This window comes from Melozone crissalis, unplaced genomic scaffold, assembly GCF_028551555.1.
Source record: "Melozone crissalis strain CALT ecotype California unplaced genomic scaffold, PUWL_Pcris_2 ptg000045l_1, whole genome shotgun sequence".
Classification (NCBI taxonomy): Eukaryota; Metazoa; Chordata; class Aves; order Passeriformes; family Passerellidae; genus Melozone; species Melozone crissalis.
Window position 1 is genome coordinate 15,139,474 of NW_026535823.1, and position 18,313 is coordinate 15,157,786.

At 42.0% G+C, this 18,313-nt stretch overlaps 1 protein-coding gene across 4 annotated transcripts in view; it reads left to right on the top strand.

Annotated features, from left to right (window-relative positions):
• The first annotated feature begins 3,466 nt into the window (after window positions 1–3,466).
• The window catches only part of DPYD (dihydropyrimidine dehydrogenase), a 329,698-nt gene continuing 314,851 nt past the window's right edge, over window positions 3,467–18,313 (top strand). For all 4 annotated transcript variants that reach the window (XR_008483657.1, XM_054285597.1, XM_054285598.1 and 1 more), the window contains exon 1: window positions 3,467–3,545. Coding sequence is in view for 3 of the 4 variants with exons in the window: in XM_054285597.1 (XP_054141572.1) it covers window positions 3,507–3,545 (39 nt within the window). In the remaining variant the exon portion in view is untranslated. The remainder of the gene's footprint in view (window positions 3,546–18,313) is intronic.

Here is an 18,313-nt window from a genome sequence, read left to right on the forward strand (position 1 = left end):
CCACCACTGCTACTATGACTCCTAGTATAAGGGAAAAAAATCAAAATAAATTTGAGAAGCTGTTGTGGGCCTTCAGAGGCAGCTTGTATTCTTCATGGCATTTTCTTGCTAATCCCATTTCTCTTGGACTATGTGCATACTGGGTATATCACCTTTAATTTGAATTTGGTTAAGCCAAACTAAGAGGGTAGAAGCAGCAAATAACTGAAGTACAAATCTTTGCACTGTTATAAGTAGTAAGAAGGTAAAGTAGCAACTTGGATTCACTTCTGGCTTTTCCAAATCCCATTAATTTGACAGGTGAACTTGCTTAAGTGTAATGAGCTATCTGGATAGCTAAATCAGGCATTCAGATGTTGGGAGATGATAGATGTGAGATTGTAACCATCACTCTTCATCATATGCAATGAGGGAGGAACCCAATCCTGGAATAAAAATAGTGTGGGATTAAAGAGTGCCCACTGAGTTCAAGGTACAACTACACAGCAAATCAAAGTCTGGAATGTCTGTGTCTCTAGTACTTGAAGTGACGTGAAGCAGGGGCAGTTTTGATGAAAATGTGGGGAGCTGCTTGTACCACATATCAGTACATGAAGACCTCTAGGCTCTCTAATACATCACTGCCAGAATTTGAATGCTGAACTTTCAGAGTTTACAGTTTACCCTTTAAACCTGGAGATTAACTACTGCAATGGCTGGAGGAGGAATCCTTTGTTTCAGATTGCAGGTTGTGTTCCTGGAACAGTTTGAAATTGAAGGACGTGGCTTTTCTCACTGTCTGCTGCCCTGCCCTCCTTTGCCCTCCCAGCGAGGCAACCATTCCCAGCACAAGGCTGTAGCTGCTCTGGTAGCTGTGAGTGCCTGGAGCTTTTCTGAGAAAGTTCACATGCAATTATTTCTTTGGCATGTGAGCAAATTTTACCTGAAGAGCACCAGGAACAAAAGGTTAATGGCAATTTTTCAAAAGCCTATAACTCAACCAAGCCTCAACAGCATTTCATGTCAGAATTGAAAGCTAAGTCTTTATCCCTGCTCTGTTTCTGCTGCTTTAAAAATCCTGCTGGCAGGAGAAAAAAAAAAATAAAATCAGAGGCTGAGCACTTAATGAAAAAAGGCCAAACTATATCTGGGCTGTGTAACACCTCTTACTAAAATTTCTTATGACTTCTACTTTAGAGAAGATTAAATATTTGTATTTTGATGCATATTTTGCATGTCTCCCTCTTTTTGTCCATTTCTTTCCTGAAACAAAGTTCAGCTGTAAACATGCTCAGTGCTGATAAAAGCACTATTTGCCACAGCTGAGAATCCAGGCTTCAGATGGGTGATCCATGCAAGGCCAGCTCTCCCAAACTGCTGGGAAAGCTGACAAACAGCAGCAGGCTGATACAGACTGGCTGGCTGACTGCCATGCTTTAAAGACAGTAAACTGATTCTCAGCAGAAACATGGAAACAGAAATAAGAGGAGCTGTGAGTTAAAGCAGAATATGGTGAGGTCTGAGAATCCCGTTCTCTGACCTGTGTGTATTGACAGAGTAAGTTTTGCTTCATTTGCAGGAAAATTTCTATTTCTGTGAAATCTAAATGGTTTATTGGTTTCACTGGTAAAAAAATCTTGTGGGTGTCAGGTTCATTTGAGTTGCTAGATTACATGGGGGTAACCAAGAATTTACACCTTGCAGAACAAGACAGAAGATGTGTACAATGGAGAGTTCAGTGCCTGCTGCTAGTCTCTTCTAGGTAAATGCTCCTTTAGAACAAATGGAGGCAAACTCCAAGTGCTGGGTCACAAAGAAGTTTATTTCATGTACACTGAACATTCCTTGTGAAAATGACTTGCACAGTCAATATCCTGCTGTAGGTCAGGAGCAAACACAACTAGAAAACTCCAGCTAGCATCAGACCACTGAGCTGCTCAGCAATGTCAATATTAGTGAAATGAACCAAAGACTCTTGGATTTGTTAGAGATAAGTACTAGTAATGAAGGAGATCCTGCTTCTGATTCTCCTGCCAACACTTCAGCTGCTTTACATGGGTGATTGTAATCAGCAAGAATTGTTATGCAATAGTGCTGAAGCAGAGATTTGAGAAAATATAGCTCTCACTTGAGACACAAAAGACCATAACCTTATTTTTTCACATCTTACAAAGGAAAAAAAAAAAACTCCACTGGGCATCTCTAAGCTGCTCATTTACAGGGATGGAAAGAAATAAAATAATTACAAGGTAAAGAAAAATTTCTATGCTATTCTGTGAGATGCATTATCTCTGGAGATGTGAAAAAAAAAAGGCAAACCAATTCTCTACTGCGCCCAAAGGGTCACCGGTGTCCAGAAGCTACTTACAGTTTTCCAAGCTTTTTGTAAAGTAAATAGGAGTGGGAAACCCTTTTAAAATTTTTTTTAATGCTGTACTAAGGAGAGGATAATAAAAGCTAGCTGGATAAAATGAGTGCTGCAAAGGAAATAAAGAGCAGATCTGGGGTATGTTTTAAGAAGGAGAGGAAGAACCCAGGAAGCCGCTTGGCATTGCACATTGGAAAAAATAAAAGATTAGTTTTCAACTCCTCTATCCTTGTGAAATGGGGATAAATGTGCTCTTCTTTTGAGCAATCATGGATGGGGCTAAATGAAAGTGCACTGTAGAAACAGACGTTACAGTGGTTGGTTGGCTAGTTGGTTTGGGTGTTGTTGCTTCCCGAAGTGGAGAATACTTGCTTTCTTTTTAGGCCTGTTGCAGCGAAAATGTTTGTTTCCGTGATGCCGTAAATATTGTGTTTCTAGTGTTAAACAATTGCAATGTTTGGTAGGCTGTGACCTGGCCTTCGCGCACCACTCCCACCTGCTGGATGGATTCTGTGAGGGGAGTCTCCCAAGGGGGTGGGAAGGCTCGCTGACCCTGCGGGGACAAGGGTGAAGGTCCAGGGACAGCCCAGGCCGGTGCTGCTGGGAAGGTGTAACGCTGGGATGGGTCGCCGCTCTTTGCTGGGCAGGAGGGCGACCCCAGGTGCAGAGGGGCTGGCTTCAGCCGCGCGGTGCGGGCTGCTCCTGTGGGATTGTCATGAGTGGATAAACACAGCCAGGGCGGCGTTTGGTCCTCCCCGCGCAGTTTCTCGTCCACCACCAGGGATGAGAGAAGCAGGGGGCCGGGTGCGCACATGGGGCGAGGCACAGGGACCGTGAGGAGGGCGCAGCGGCGGGGCGCGGCCCCGGGCCGTTCCCGGCGGGGCGGTGTGTGGGGAGCCCCGAGCAGCGCTGCTGCCGAGCCGCGTCCTCGCCGCGACCCCGCCGCTCGCTGGCCGCTGCCGCAGGCCCGAGGCGCGGGGCTCGGAGCGCCGCCGCCCCGCGGGACACCTGCCCTGCCCGGCGGGGCGGCCCCGGCCCGGCCCGGCGGCGCCCGCCCACCTGGGCGTTGCTGCCCGGGCTGTCGGCTCCGCCTCTTCCCGCTCTCCGCTCCCTTCCACTCCGGGACTGCGGGGAGCTGGGGGAAGGCGGTGCGGACACCATGGCTCGTGTGCTGAGCCGGGACCCGGTGGACATTGAGGTACCCACTCGCCCTGCCGGGACGTGCGACTGTCATTAGCGGGGAGGGGGCTGTGTCCGGCGGCGCCGGCGCCCGATAAAGTTTGGCGGCGTTCGGAAGTGCCTCGCCGCTGCCTGCCGGCGGTGCCCGGAGCCTCGTCCCGCCGCCCCTTTCCGTGCTGTGCCACGCTGTGCCGCGCCGTAAGGGCCAGCCTGGGAACCGGCCCCTGGGGCTGTCCTGCCGCCCGGGCAGCCGCAGCCCTGGCGGGTAGGGGCTGTCGGGGCAGCGCCGGGCGCACCGCTCCAGTCGTGCCCCTGCCCCCGTCCTCGGCACGGTGAGCGCGGCCGGCGCCCGGCTGGGGGGGCGTGAGGGGGCGGCGCCCGCCGCCTCCCCTCTGCCCGCCGCTCCCTGTCACTGCCCGGTGAACTCGAGGGCAGGATGTGACCGAGCCCCGTCTCCGGGGGAGGTCGGGCTCCCGGCTCTGGCAGGTTTCCTGAGGGGCGGGGCTGCTTGGGGGCCGTGACCTGTGAGCCCTGGACGGTCTCAAGGTCCGTGGCCGATGGCCTCGGGCTCAGCGTCCCGTGGCCGCCTGTGGGCCGGAGGAGCTGTGCGGGACCCGGCTCATCGCTGTCCTGCCACGGGTCAAGCTGCACTCACGGACTGCACCCGCTCTGCTCGGACCAAAACAATTGCATGGCAGGCTGAGCAGGAGGGCCGGGCTGGCAGCCTCGCTGCAAGAGGCGTTCTCACCTGTGGCACTTGAGGTTTTTGCGTGACATTCCTTGCTGCAGGTCGCACTGGCTGCTGGAATCAGGGTCCGGACGTGGCCCTGGGAAGGCGGAGCTGAGGTGGGGTGTGACCAAGGCTGGTGCCCCGGCGCACGTGCTGAGCTCCCCCTGCTCTTAGCCAGGTTGCAAGGCTGCACTTCAAGGTAGCATTTTCCACCTTTCCCAGAACCTCACAATGGGCTGTAAACTTCAGCTCTTTATGAAGAGTCTAGTAAAACAAAAGCAATAATAAACGAACTTGTGATTGATAGTCTTGTTCTAGCTGGACACAACTTTTTGTTGTGATATACCTTGAAGTGTAAAATGTTTTGTTTGGGCTATTGCAGCTCATCGAGGCCCAGACATAATACATAAATACACACAGCAAAAACTTGAACATATCTCTAGGTCAGTTGTGACTGAATTTTATCGTTAGTTCTTGTATTGAGTTTTTGTGTCCAGTCCATTTCCTAGCTGAGCTGCTGTTTAAACCATGACTAATGTCCAGAAATGATCTTAGAGATACTCTGATAAAACTGAAGCATGGAATGGATGGGAGGAATGAACTATCACAGAAGTCTTCCTGGCATTTAGGGAGACACTGTGGTATGAAATCAGCACTGTCTCTTACCAGCTCAGTGTTTTCAGAGCAGCCAGTCTTGGATTTTTCTTCAAGTGTTAAAGTTCATTTTTCTATGACAAAGCTTTGGTTTTAGTTGTTCGGGTTTTTGAATACTTTCCTTAAATTTTTAATGCAAAATGTTCCTTGTATATCATTCTTTTGCATTTCTAGATACTGATTACTCAGATTCAAAGAACAATGTTATGGTAAGATCCTGTGTTGGTAATAGTATGCAGTAGTACATGGTTTAGGAGAGGAGTTGATGGATTTTTAAAAGGCTGGTGTTTACTTTATTCAGTTTCAGATACAAACTTTGGTCAGTATCTCACTATATATTTGTTTTCAGCAGTCCTTTAAACCAGCAAGGAAATCAACGCAGTCTTCTTCTAACCAAATGTTAGAAGATTTCTGCTTCCCCCATCTATTAGAATAAATTTAGTTGTTGTATGGTTGGTCTCACAGATGAATGTATTAATAATTACTGACAATGTAATTGCAGCATTGCAGACCTGTTGGTTGGTTGTTGTTGTTTTTTGGGGTTTTTTTGTTTGTTTTGGTTTTGGTTTTTTTTCCCCTCTCCCCCTGCATAGGACTTTATTTTTTTGGGTGAGGAAGTACTGCATTTTCAAAAAATGTGTTTTATCTTTGACTTTGAAGCAGGGACAGTGCCTGCTAGCTAATCCTATCATTGTAGATAAATATTTTCAGTAATTCCTTTGTTGAGTGGAGGAGTCTGTCAATGTGAGCACTGGCAGCACAACTTGAATATTTTGGTCACTTTCTTGGCTACAGTACAAATGATGATGACATTTGTCTCAATGGTTAGTATCTCAAATTCATATAATAAAATATTAAAAATGATCTCTTAAGTCCTGGTGCTACTTTACAATGTATTTAAATAGTTAAGGCTGGATAAAAAGATATCATTAAAGAAGAGCCAAGAATCTGTGCTAGAAGTAGCTAAAATCACTGATGGTTCTCCAAGTTATTTTACAAAAGAAAACTTCCAGGAAACTGTCCCTGAGGAACCTTGTCCCTCTTGCTTGGCTTAGCCAGCAGCTTCAGCCTCTCGACCTAACTAAAGAAAATGAATCAATTACATAGAGGATTGTTTTTTCTAAAATCTGCTTTCAAAATTGTGGAAGACTAGGCATGTTGCGATTTAAATGCTTTTTGTTGTTTATATATACTTTTCTCCAATTTGATTTTTTTTAACACTGAAACAAAAATAACACCCAAAATACCAAAACAAAATAACTCTCCCCTCAACTACCAGCAACTCCACAAACCCCAAACATTGCCTTTTTAAAAATAAAGTCAACTACCAAAGTGTGCTGCTGATATTCCTTGGACACTGATACTCTAAGCAAAAGGAAAGAAAGCTTGTTTAAAAATAGCTCCTTGTGAAAGTACCTACCTTGGATTTATGGTATAAGGACTTGCCTTGGGTTTTTGTTTATTATCTCTCTAAATCTTTACAAGAACTTTTGAAATCTACACTATGAGGGCAGCATTTCCTTTCTAACTTGTAATGTGAAACTGTTAAATGTACATTTCAGCTCCAGAGAGTGTTTACAGACTTCATGTAAACTTCCCGATGATACTCTGGGAAGGAAAGTCTTCCATTCTTTTGTCTTCTCTTTTGTTTCGCCTGATTCCTGACTGTCACTGTGTGCAAACCATATTTAATTACATCTATTGCAATCTTCAGGATTCTTTGAAGAATTAAAGTTGTCAAATCAAGTATTCAGAAATTAATGAATTGCAAAATGAATAGAACAGAATCTTGAATGTCATAGTTTGGCATTGTTCTCTGCACCCTGTTTTCCTGACTGCATTCCAGTGTTGCTCTGCAGTCTTTCCTCTTTACTCGGTGATGTTTGGGTTGTGGATACTTTCCAGCTCTTTGACCCCCAGACTGCAATGTGGGGAGAAGAGTAGGTCTCTCAGTTTTTTGGAAGGGGCTTCTTCTCAGCAGAGTGGGGACACTTTGCCACACTGTTGTCACAAATCTGAGACATTCAGAGAAAATCAAAACCAGCTCCCCAACACAAGTTAGTATGAAGCAGCAGTATTGTTCTTGCAGTAGGTAGGCAGTGTGTTGGCACTTCACAGATCTGTCCTTCCTTCTGAATCGTGTGTGTAGGTTTAAAGAGGAACTTGGTGTTGATGAGTGGATAATTTCCTGCTAGACCAGCGGCTGGGTACCTAGAATGCTGTCACAGCTGTTTCCACCCCAACACTGGTGCTTGACTTGTGAGAATAATGTGAAAGGTGCAAAGAACCATGCTCTGAAATTGCAATCAGGGAATTGTCTAAGAATTATCAGGGTAAATTTGTGTCACTTTCACTTAAAATCCAGTGAACATTGTATGAGCAATGAACAATGAACTGTAACTATGTTATGCTTTCTCTTCAGTTAGCTTCAGAAAGTGTAAATGGCTCTTAAATAATGTATTTCTATTTCAAAAGTTATGTAATTCACATATTTCTTTGGTGTTACTTCAGGGTTCAGAGGGTCAGACTGTGTCCATTGGATGCTGACCTTGGTGAGAACACAAGAGGCTCCAGGAGTTCTTCAATGCTCAGTAGGCAGCGTGTTTGTTGAGTTTGAGTTCCTCCAGCAGCAAGTTCTACACTGCTGTCTGAATGTCCTAATGAATGTGGGGTGAGGTTATGGGCTGTTGGAGCAGCTCACTGATGGTACAGACAGCACATCTGCACTCAAGGCCTGCGGCTGGTTCCAGAGTCAGCCAGGGGAGCAGAGTCCCTTGTGCCATGTCTCCTGCTGCATAAAAGGGTCACTTGGGAAGTGCTCCTAAGTCTTGAAAGAGCATTATTGTACAGCCTGCAAATTTCATAGTGTTTTCAGCAGCAGGTTTGATAGTGGTGGCAGTTCTTAATTCCCTGGGATATACTTGGTAGCTGTTACCAAGCCCGGGCAAGGACAGCAAGGTAGGCAAGTTTCACATGTCGGGCTTATTTTTCTCCCAGTGCAAATGGACAAGAACAGTAGAAAAACTGCAGGTAGAAAGGTATGTCTGAGAGCTAGGCTTGGTGTGCTCACAGTGGGAAGCAGGGCAAGGATTGAAAAATAAAGAACACTAAAAAAAACAGGAAATCTCCAGCAAGATAGCAGGGAACTCTGCTAGTCAGCATGGCTCACAAAGTTGTTAGGCAAAGGTCATGTGAATAAATAACTGAAGCTAGCATTCTTTGATCTAGGCTAAACTTTTATTTTAAAAGCCCCATTTATTACAGTGTCTCTGTTGTAAATACCTGTTAGTTTTTTGAAGTTCCATAATGAAGCTTTAATATGTAGAATGTTTTTATGCTACTGCTTTATAGCTTGTTGTGATGATCAGATGGCTGTTCCAGATTGATGGCTGTGTCTTCCTGGGGTCATTTCACAAGCAGTCAGTAAGAAAACACAACTTTGCTGTTTTTGCTTAATGAATTTCTCAAGCCTTTTCATTGTTTTAGTGATTTTATTGTAATAAACTCTTAGCTGAGTGGAACAGCAATTATAGCATGATTGCTTAGACCTTGTGGAAGATTATAGACCACAATTATCATGTCTGTCTTAGAGAATTGAACAGTGATTTACTCATCGGGTTAAAATTTGATCTGGCAAGTCAGAAGGAAAGTCTTCTGTGTGAAACATTTTTTCTTTTCACGTTTTATATGCAAATCCTGTTGATGCTCAAGGAATTATGTATGGTCTTGCCTCTAATGTTGATAGTCTGGCAGATTGTAGCAGTCAAGCCCTCCAAATAATTATGTTGGGAAAAAAAAATCGTTTTTCAAAACTTGTGCACTTCATTTTTCTTCAACCTTTGTGTTTTAATGTTACTTCCAAATTAAACTCCCATTTTCCCCCATCCTTTAAATTTTTACTCTTTTTGTGAGGTCTTTCATGTAAGAACTGCTATTCTCACCCTTCTCATGGCCAAGATTTACAATTAATCTGCAGTTAGCAACTCTGAAAACAAGAAGGAACTGAAATTGATTTTATTTTAGTTACAGAAATGAATTTTGTGATGATCTTATGTTGTCGACCAAACTGGAATTTTATTCTTCCCTCTGCTTAGTGTCACATCTTTTAAGAAGGTGTAACTACATGCTGATATGGAAAGCAGATATCCACGAGGCAGGATTTTGGCGATCTGCTGTGACAAGAGTGCAGCACTGCAGGGCAGGCATTTGAGATGCGTTTGGGAGAGTGCAGTTTTAGCAGCAGGGCAGGACTTGCCCGGTTTTCAGTGCAGCCCAGAGGGTGTGGCTGTGTCTGATGGGCTGGCATTTGCTTGGACCCAAGATTGCTTGACTCTCTCCATCCTGCTGGCCAGTGTGCATGTGTGGTGCAGTTTGTGCTACCCAAAGACACAAGCGGCTGCTTTTCCAATTAACACTTCGAAAAATTCTACTGTCCATCCTATCCTATACCATTTTGCCGCTGTCAGTAAAATGACCCAGGGAACACCAAAGTAACTGGTGCTGGGCTGGGAGCACACTTGTAGTTAAAATATTGAGAAAAGCTGAAATTCCTGGTGGCTGCAGACAAGCTGGATTGAATGTGTCCTGTTTGTTCTGGCTATGCTAACCCTTTGACAGCACCGAGTTCAAATCAAAAACTGCTTTCTCTCCCTCCCTGGTTGCCTGGCAACCTCCCTCCTCTTATTAGCATACGATTTCTATTCCTTTTTTTATTTCATCAGTACAGTGTTACACACTCTGCTCCCTGCCCTGTGCTGCCGCCTTTGAGAAGAGCAGGATTTGTGCCTTTATATGAGACTTCGGCAAGGATGTGATTTGGCAAAGAAATCAAACATTTGGGATTAGGAACCTTTGGCCATAAATGCCTTATCAGAAGCTCAGAGGGTGGTGTTTGTGTGGGCATGTTTTTCAAAGTCTTTTCAGTTTCATTTGCTGTCTTTTTTATACTAAGGGCAGAATTCTTGCAAATCACACAGCATAAATCTCTGGCATCTCTACATGTGCAGAACCTCAGTTTGTGAAACCTGCCAACGGAGACTGGCCACACAGATCTTGGGGGGCATTTTGTCCTCTTGGTCTTCATGCAGTTCCATAATGCAGTATGCAATGCCATAATTCAAAATATAAATTTTTAAAAAAATCCAGGTCAAATTGTGATTGGGGAAGAAGGCAGCTAAAGAAGTAAGTGGGAGAATTGAACTCAGTTATCCAGTTTTCTTCTCATAATGATGCTTTTTTGAAATTAGAACATTTTGCCTTTCAGTTGGCCAGGTGTATTCTTTTATGAAATAACAGGTGATTCAGACTAGGTCTATAGTTTAAATTGCTTTTTTTCTGTTCATAGACTCTTACAACTGTAATAAAGACCCCCCCTTTTTTTTTTTGCTATCGCATAGGGCAAAGAATGTAAGATTCAAGTAGGAGTAGAAAAAACAACACTAGCAAGAGAAATTAGAAGATGCAGTGAGGAGGAAATGACAAAGCATGTAAGTTTGAGGAGTGTTTATATCAAGATATGTAAAGGAGTTTTTTCTTAATATTATCCAAATCATAAATGACAAGTGAAATAATCTACTTTTTCAACATCCTTGTTCTGAAGGAGGATCAGGTGTCTCAGGAAGTATTTGAGGGGGTTGCTAGGGCATGTAGGAAAAAATGAGGGAGGCCAAAGCTCAGTTCATACTTAATTTGGCAACTTTTATAAAATATAGTAAAAAATATTTTTAAAAATGTATTAATGGCAAAAGAAAAGGTGAGGCCAACCTTTGTTCTCTACTGGTTGTGGGAGGGAACTTAGTAATTGCAGATAAGAAGGCGGCAGAAGTGCTTAACACCTTCCTTGCCAGCTTTTCCTCAGGACAGCTGTTCTCCTGGGCTGGTAGATGGTGCCAGGGAACAGAATGGTCCCCCTGTTATCCAGGAGGAGGCAGTCAGGGAATTGCTGAGCTGCTTGGATGTTCATAAATCTATGGGACCACATGGGATCCATTCCAGGGTGAAGAGGGAGCTGGCAGGTGAGCTTGCAAAGCCACTCTCCATCATTTACCAACAGTCCTGGCTCCCTAGGGAGGTTCCAGATGACTGGAAGCTGGCCAATGTGGCACCCATTCAAAAAAAGGGTGGGAAGGAGCATCCTGGTAATTATAGGTCAGTCAGCCTGACCTCAGTACCCAGTAAGGTGATGGAACAGTTTATAGTGAGTGTCATCACCCAGCACTTACAGGATGGCCAGGGTATCAGACCCAGCATAGGTTCAGGAGAGGTAGGTTGGGTTTGACCAACCTGATCTCCTTTTATGGCCAGGAGACCTCTCTGGTGGATGCAGGGAAGGCTGTGGATGTTGTCTATTTGGATTTCAGCAAGACCTTTGACACTGTTTCCCACAGCAGACCCCTGGAAAAGCTGGCAGCCCACGGCTTGGACAGGAGCACTCTGTGCTGGGTTCAGAACTTGCTGCATGGCTGGACCCAGAGGGTGGTGGTGAATGGTGCTGCATCCAGCTGGCAGCCAGTCACCAGTGGTGTTCCTCAGGGGTCTGTGGTGGGGCCAGTTCTGTTCAATATCTTTATTGATTGCATGGATGAGAGGATTGAATCCTTCATTAGTAAGTTTGTGGATGACGCTAAGCTGGCAGCATGTGTTGAGCATGTGGGAAATACAGGTTGGATATTAGGAAAAATTTTTGTACAGAAAGAGTGATAAAGTACTGTAGTGGTCTGCCCAGGGAGGTGAGGGAGTCACCATCCCTGGATGTGTTTAAAAAAAGATGGGATGTGGCACTCGGCGCCATGGTTTAGTTGAAGTGTTAGGGCATGGGTCTGTTAGGGCATGGGACTCAATGATCGTGAAGGTCTCTTCCAGCCTAGTGGTTCTGTGATTCTTATGCCTGAGTTTGGCAATTTCACTAATTTCCTCTATATACTTAGACCTTCCTGTGAAACATCTGGGTTCTTACTGTAGTCATAGCTGCCTTCCTAAACCAGTGCAAAATTTTAAGTGGTTTTAGGTCTTGCAGAGACATTTGAATTAAGAGTAAGCCCACCTATAAGAGTATTTTGTTTTTAATAATGCTTCTAGTATTTAAAGATATCATTTCAGAAAGCATTCTTAGTTTGATAAATATTAATGTATGTGATGTTGGTATTTAATTTGTAGATTTAAAGTGATAAACACAATGAAGTCCTTGAAATGCCAAACCTTTCATCTCTGCTCAAGCCAAGGTTCAATTTTATTTTCAGTATGACATTTGCTGCCTGAAGTGTTACAAGTTACTTGACCTTAAAATTACGTTTATTTTGGTTCATTGAAATGGTTGGCCTTTCCAGTTCAACTTGACACCAGCAGTGCAAATGGGAGAAGGCAGACATGCTTGCCTGTGACTCTATTTGAAAGCAAATTAAAAAGGTATCTAGGTGATGAATCTAAATATTTCCATTTAGATGGGATGCTAGTCATCAGTTAAAGGCAATCATGGTGCATTCTGACATTTTAATTTCAGGTTCAAAAACAATTATATATGTAATTAAGGAGCAAAGTGTCCAGGCCGCCAACCTGTCTGATTTACGTGTCGTCTTGGTGTGTGTGGGTTTTTTTTTATAGAGGTACCTGTGTACACCACTTTGAGACTGTAGAAGGTGGAAAAAATAGAAGGTTTGATTTTAGGTAATGTGTTCTTCCTAAGGACAGTCTTCTTTCAAATATTACTCACACATTCAATGTCATTAGGTTTGCATTTATCTAGGAGATTGGACTCCATTCCATTTGCAAAGAGGTTGTGATACCTAGTTTATTTATTAGTATATTGATGCATGTTTGCCTTGGTTTTTGGTGTGATTTTGTTGACTGTGCCCTGAGAGGCCTTATTTAAATTGGAACCTCCATTGGATTGAACTTTCCTGGCTGGGTTTTCTCAGTCAACAAAACATTTGGCCAATGTGGAGAGAATGAAGCATGCTGCTGTGCATGTCTCTTAAGGCAGGGATGTTTTGTTGTGCTGTGCACTGTGTGCAGGGCTGTCTGCCCAGCCTTGAGAGGTGTCCTCATGCTGCCCAGTTGCATCTCTCTCAGTCAGTTAAGGAATGAGAATATTGTGCTCTGAAGGAAGCCCTTTGCACTCTTGCAATGAAAGGACAGAAAGCAGGGCGAGCTTCTGAGAGAGGAAAAAAATGATAATAAATATGTGGAGGGATCTACAGGGAAGGAGAAATAAAATATGCACTGAAAGCAGACTATTGCTGAGTTTAATAATCACAGCATTTTCCTGTCCAGCCGTTGCACTGTTAGCATCTATACCGGCATCTTGCTCAGTATGAAATGCTTGGGCTTTCACTGATGGTGAAGGGCATTCTATGAAACCCAACTCTATTCTGCTCTTAACAATACACTGACTACCCTTCCATCCAGGCATGTCTAGCATCCATGCAAAACTCCAGAATTCATTTGTGAAAGTAGGTAGAAGTGTTAGAATAAGTTATTAAAAATGTAGACCCATAATGGGAGCAAGGAAAATTGGAAGCATAAAGGGAGGTTTTACACCTGGAAGTTATTATAGTTATTTAGATTGAGCGAGAATAATAACCAATTGTTTTCTAAGATGTATGACACATTTATGAAAAACCTTGAAGGATAAATGGATCTTTTTAGTATGCTACTTCCACAAAGGACTCTATGAATAAAATAATAGTGAGAGAACTCTCAGTGGATGCTGAATACTGCTAATTGATGAAATTATTACTTATTACACTGCAACTGAACTCTGCTTAGAAACACTATTTTCAGTATGATTTTTTTGAAAATGACAGCTGAAATGTAAGAGGCTTTGTATTGAAAGTGAATAGTGATAATTTCTTGATATCTTTGAAATGAAAGATATTTCAATGACAGTTAAAACTGAAAAAAGTGTTTTTTCTTAAGTGCACAGATCATGGACTATGACTATGAAAATAAAATGAACTTTTCTAAAATCAATAAAGTAGACTTAATGTGGATTTATGAGGCATTTTAAAAATAACTTCAAGTATTCTATTTATAATAAAGCAGTCAATTATATGTGTCAGCAGTTTTCATATTATGTCACATTTTAAGGTTAAAAATTGGGTTTGTGAGATAGTGTAGCCATCATATTAAGGAAAACTCTTAATTCTAAATTAAATCAGTATTGATGAATACTGCTGATTTACTGCTCAGGGCAAAAATGGGAATGAGTACCAGATTTTCCTTGGTTTTTTGTTGATATTAGAGCCTGCTGTCCTTCTTGGTGTGTCTAGTTAGGTCTGTATACTAACTCTTATGGATTGTTATCAGTAATTGGTGTGAGCATCTGCGCTCAAAGGATCACGTGTAGTGTAACATTTTGGAATATGATACGGGTGAATACGAGATCTAATTTTAGCCTTAGCAAATCTGTTCATCAGTGCTAAGATGAACCTCTCTGTTAATTTCAACAGACTGCAGCATCTGAGGGACAAAGTAGGCTTGTGCAGATTCGTGCACATGCTCGTGTGGGGATGTGTGTGTATGCTACAGGACACAAGATAGGAGATTAAAAGTGGTTCCCAGACTTAACTGTTTCTGTTTTAAAGTTGTGTTTGTTATTGCCCTTTTTTCAGTTCCAATTGAAAATGCAAAATTCGAAAGATTTTAGTAAGCATGAACATAGCTTTTCAAAACAGATGGAAGTGAGAAAGTGACAAAAGAGTTGGGAGAAAAAAATGCGAAGAAGATAACCACAACAGAAGCTGTTCTAGAATGCTGGTGATGAAATGTAGAAATAAAATTAATACAGAACAGAAAAAAATGAAAATATTATCTCTTCTGAAAGTATCTATAGTGTGAGTAAAGTGCCAGTAGTCAGCAGTAACCAATACTAAGCTGAAGGGCCAGTACGCTTTTGTTAGGATAGGGTATGATGAGAAAGAGATTCTGGAAGACGGTAGAATAAGAACTAGTTCTTCAGTGAAGCAGAATAGCTTGCATGCTGCTAAATCATGGCACTAGGTGAGGAGATAAGATTAATTGATTTAGGAACCCCAAGAAGTATTTAGCACAAAAGCAAAGTTAGATAGTTTTTAAATCCCAGTATAATGTTCTTTATGCACTTAATCAATGAGCCCTTAGTGAAAAATACATAAGTCTTGAGAGTTGGTGTAAAACTCTTTTAGTACTGGAGAAGGATTCTTGTCATATTCTCTGATTTGCTTTTGTAATCTTAGCTGAACAGCAAATCAGTTCAACTTCTCATCCAGGTTTTCCTTCCATCCTGTGCAGGGCAGATCAGGAACATGGTGACGGAGGCCTTCTTGTTCCAGAGGTGACTCCAGTAATTATTAGACTATTTTACAAAAGTGTCTGTTCTTGTAATTATTTGTGACACTTCCCCAGTTTTCTCCATATTTCAAATGGAAGCTGGGAATGCATGTATTTGAGTACAAGTAAGTATTTAAACTTAAGGAGAGTTTCAGGCTGAGAGACATCATCCTAGAGGCTGGTGTATAAGTCCGGGAGGGTAAGAGAGAACAACTTGTGGTTGTGTACCTCCTGTATCTGTGGTGTTTTGTTATACTCATCTAAGGAGTCCTGCTTGGTGTACTGGCAGCTGTGAATCCCCTCCTCAGGTGCTGTAAGGAGCTTAATTGGGTGTGCAGCTTCCAGTCCGGAGTTAGTCACCTGCCCTTACTTACAAAGCTTCTGTGTCTGTGAATGTAGGCCCTGACTCAGGAAAAGGGAGCAAACAATAGCTAAAAGAAGAGCTGACCTGAAGTCGAGTGAGAAGAGCTCAACATGATTTGGCAACATGGCTCAACTATCCTGAGCTGCATCAAAAAAGTGTGGCCAGCAGATCAAAGGAGGTGATTCTTCCACTCTACTCTGCCCTTGTAACACCTCCACCTAGAGTACTGCACCCAGCTCTGAGGTCCCCAGCATAAAGAAGATGTGGACTTTTTAGAGTGAGTTCAGAGGAGAGCTGGAAAAATGGTCAGAGGGCCGGATTACTTCTCCTCTGAAGACAGGCTGAGAGAGCTGGGGTTTTCAGAAGAGAAGGCTCAGGAGACACCTTAGAGCAGCCTTCTGGTAGCTGAAGAGGGCCTACAAGAAAGCTGGAGAGGGACTACTTTTTTTTTTTACAAGGACATGTTGTGATATGCCAAGGTGGATTGGCTTTAAACTGAAAGAGTGGGTTTAGATGAGATGTTAGGAAGAAATTCTATACTGTGAGGGTGTTAGGATTCAGTTTAAACCCAGAAAAGCAAAGAAAGCTAAGTCTGTGTATAAACTAGAAAGAACTTAGAATGTTCAAAATATACCCAAAAATTACATTAAAACCAAATGAGGTTAGATGTTGCTGCCAAGGAGCTTCAAGGTCCCTTCCAACCCAAACCATTCTATGATTCCATGAAGTAAAGATTAAATCCACATTTCTGAAGCTGTCAGGCATGGAAGTGCAGGAAGATGTTACTTACAGAAGTGTAATCTGGGTGCCTTTCCTTTATTTAGTTTCTAAAAAATGTTACTTCTGTTACAGCTCTCCCTGTTGCTCTGCAGTATGTGCTCCTGCACATAACAAACAGCAAACAAAGGGATGCTGCTCTGAGACAAATGGTTTTTAATACTTCCATCCTAATTGAATGATAGCATTGTGGTCTTGTATCTTCTATTCTAGGAAAGAGAACTTGGACCCACCAGCAAGATGAGAATTTTATTTTTTCAAAAGTCCAATACTTAGATTTTGATGCAATTTGAAATCCACAGCCTTAGAATCATTACAGTATGTTTATAGGAGAAATATTTTGCTGTAATTTTAGAAAACCTTACAAATGATAAAAGTTGTTCTTCCCTGTTCAGAGGTCTCACAGCAGAGGTGTAATTTTGCTTAGTAAATAAAAGAATTAGAAAATAATGCTCCTACATACAATGCTTTTTAATAAGTATTTAAAAGTAAGTTTTCTCTATAAGCATGAGACAACGTATAATAAATCAGAATCCAAATGTTTGCTGGCATGTTTCTAGATTGGGCAGCCTTATCTCATTATTTTATTTTAAGAGTATCACCTCTGCTTCCGCCCCACATGTTCATCAGTATTTAATGTCAATAAGATTTGAAAATCAAAATTGTAAGAGTAAAGAACTCCAATGAATTTTCTATATTTCCTATTACTGATATATGTTCCACTCTCATCTATAGCATGTGAGTCCCTGTATACTTACAGACTGTCATGTTTCTTTGCTTGGAGGTGTCAGTATCAGTGTGCTTCTGCAAAAGAAGACAATGACATTTTCAAACAAAAAGGAGAAACTGGCAACAGTTTGCTCTTGCCTTTCCTGCATGGGCTGTCAAGTTTTGTTGCTTGAAAATATGGTGTAGTTTTGGTTTCTTTTTCAATTATCAGACATTTAATAATATTTTATAATATGGCTTCACATATACTTACTGCTTATAGGATACATTTAACAAATCATTCACATTTCCATTTTATTTCTACATGCTAATTCTTTTTTTCCTTTTTGATTAGGATGCTCTGGTGTATGCACAAAATTAATAGAAAGTCTGTAGTCCCATTGTCAATTTTGCATTTTACCATTGTATTAAACAGTTACTATTGAAATTTTTGTAAGAAGTTTGCACAGTAGTTGCAAAAAGGTAGGTTTACTTGTTACTTCTTCATGTTGCAACAGATTTAGAAAGTCACTGCTAGATAGTTGGCATGTTCTTGGAACAAATACAAATGTTCACATTTGTTTCAAGCACTGAATGTACTAGATCTTTTGGATGTATATTGTTAGTCTCGTCCTTGTGTTTCAATTTCATTTATTAGACTTTGAAAATCACCTTTTAATGAAGTTTTCAGAACATTGCTTTGCTCAGCTAAAATTAGTTCTGCTGATTTTGCCAATGATTAAACTTAAGCAGTATTAACTTTGCTAATTTCTCTCCTCTGATCAAAAGTTAGTAGAGCGCTCGCTTGTCATTAACAGACGTGTCTCTAATGCAGGTTTGGGTTTTGCTTAAGCAAACACTCACAATTGACGGTCCAATTCAGAGGTTCAATTATGGGGATACAATAGCCTTTTTTTGGTTCTGACAAAGTTTATTTTCAAAGGCAACTGAGCTTGCTTTGTCTTGTGATCTGTTTGTCTTGTAGAAAAATAGAAATGAGATGTAAATGTATGTGTATGATAGCGATTCTTTTTGCTGTGATCCTTTCAATAAATGACTATGTGAGTGAGCTCTTACCAAATAACATTTGTATTCCTCATGTAAGAGTGCAATTTAATGTGCAAGCATTTGAGACATAGATCAATATTACACTGAGGAAACGGGAAAGTTCTCATATACCTGTGATGCAAACCTAGTATTTTTCTGAAGCTTTAAGTTCTGATTTGTAAAGGAGGAAGATGTTTTTGTT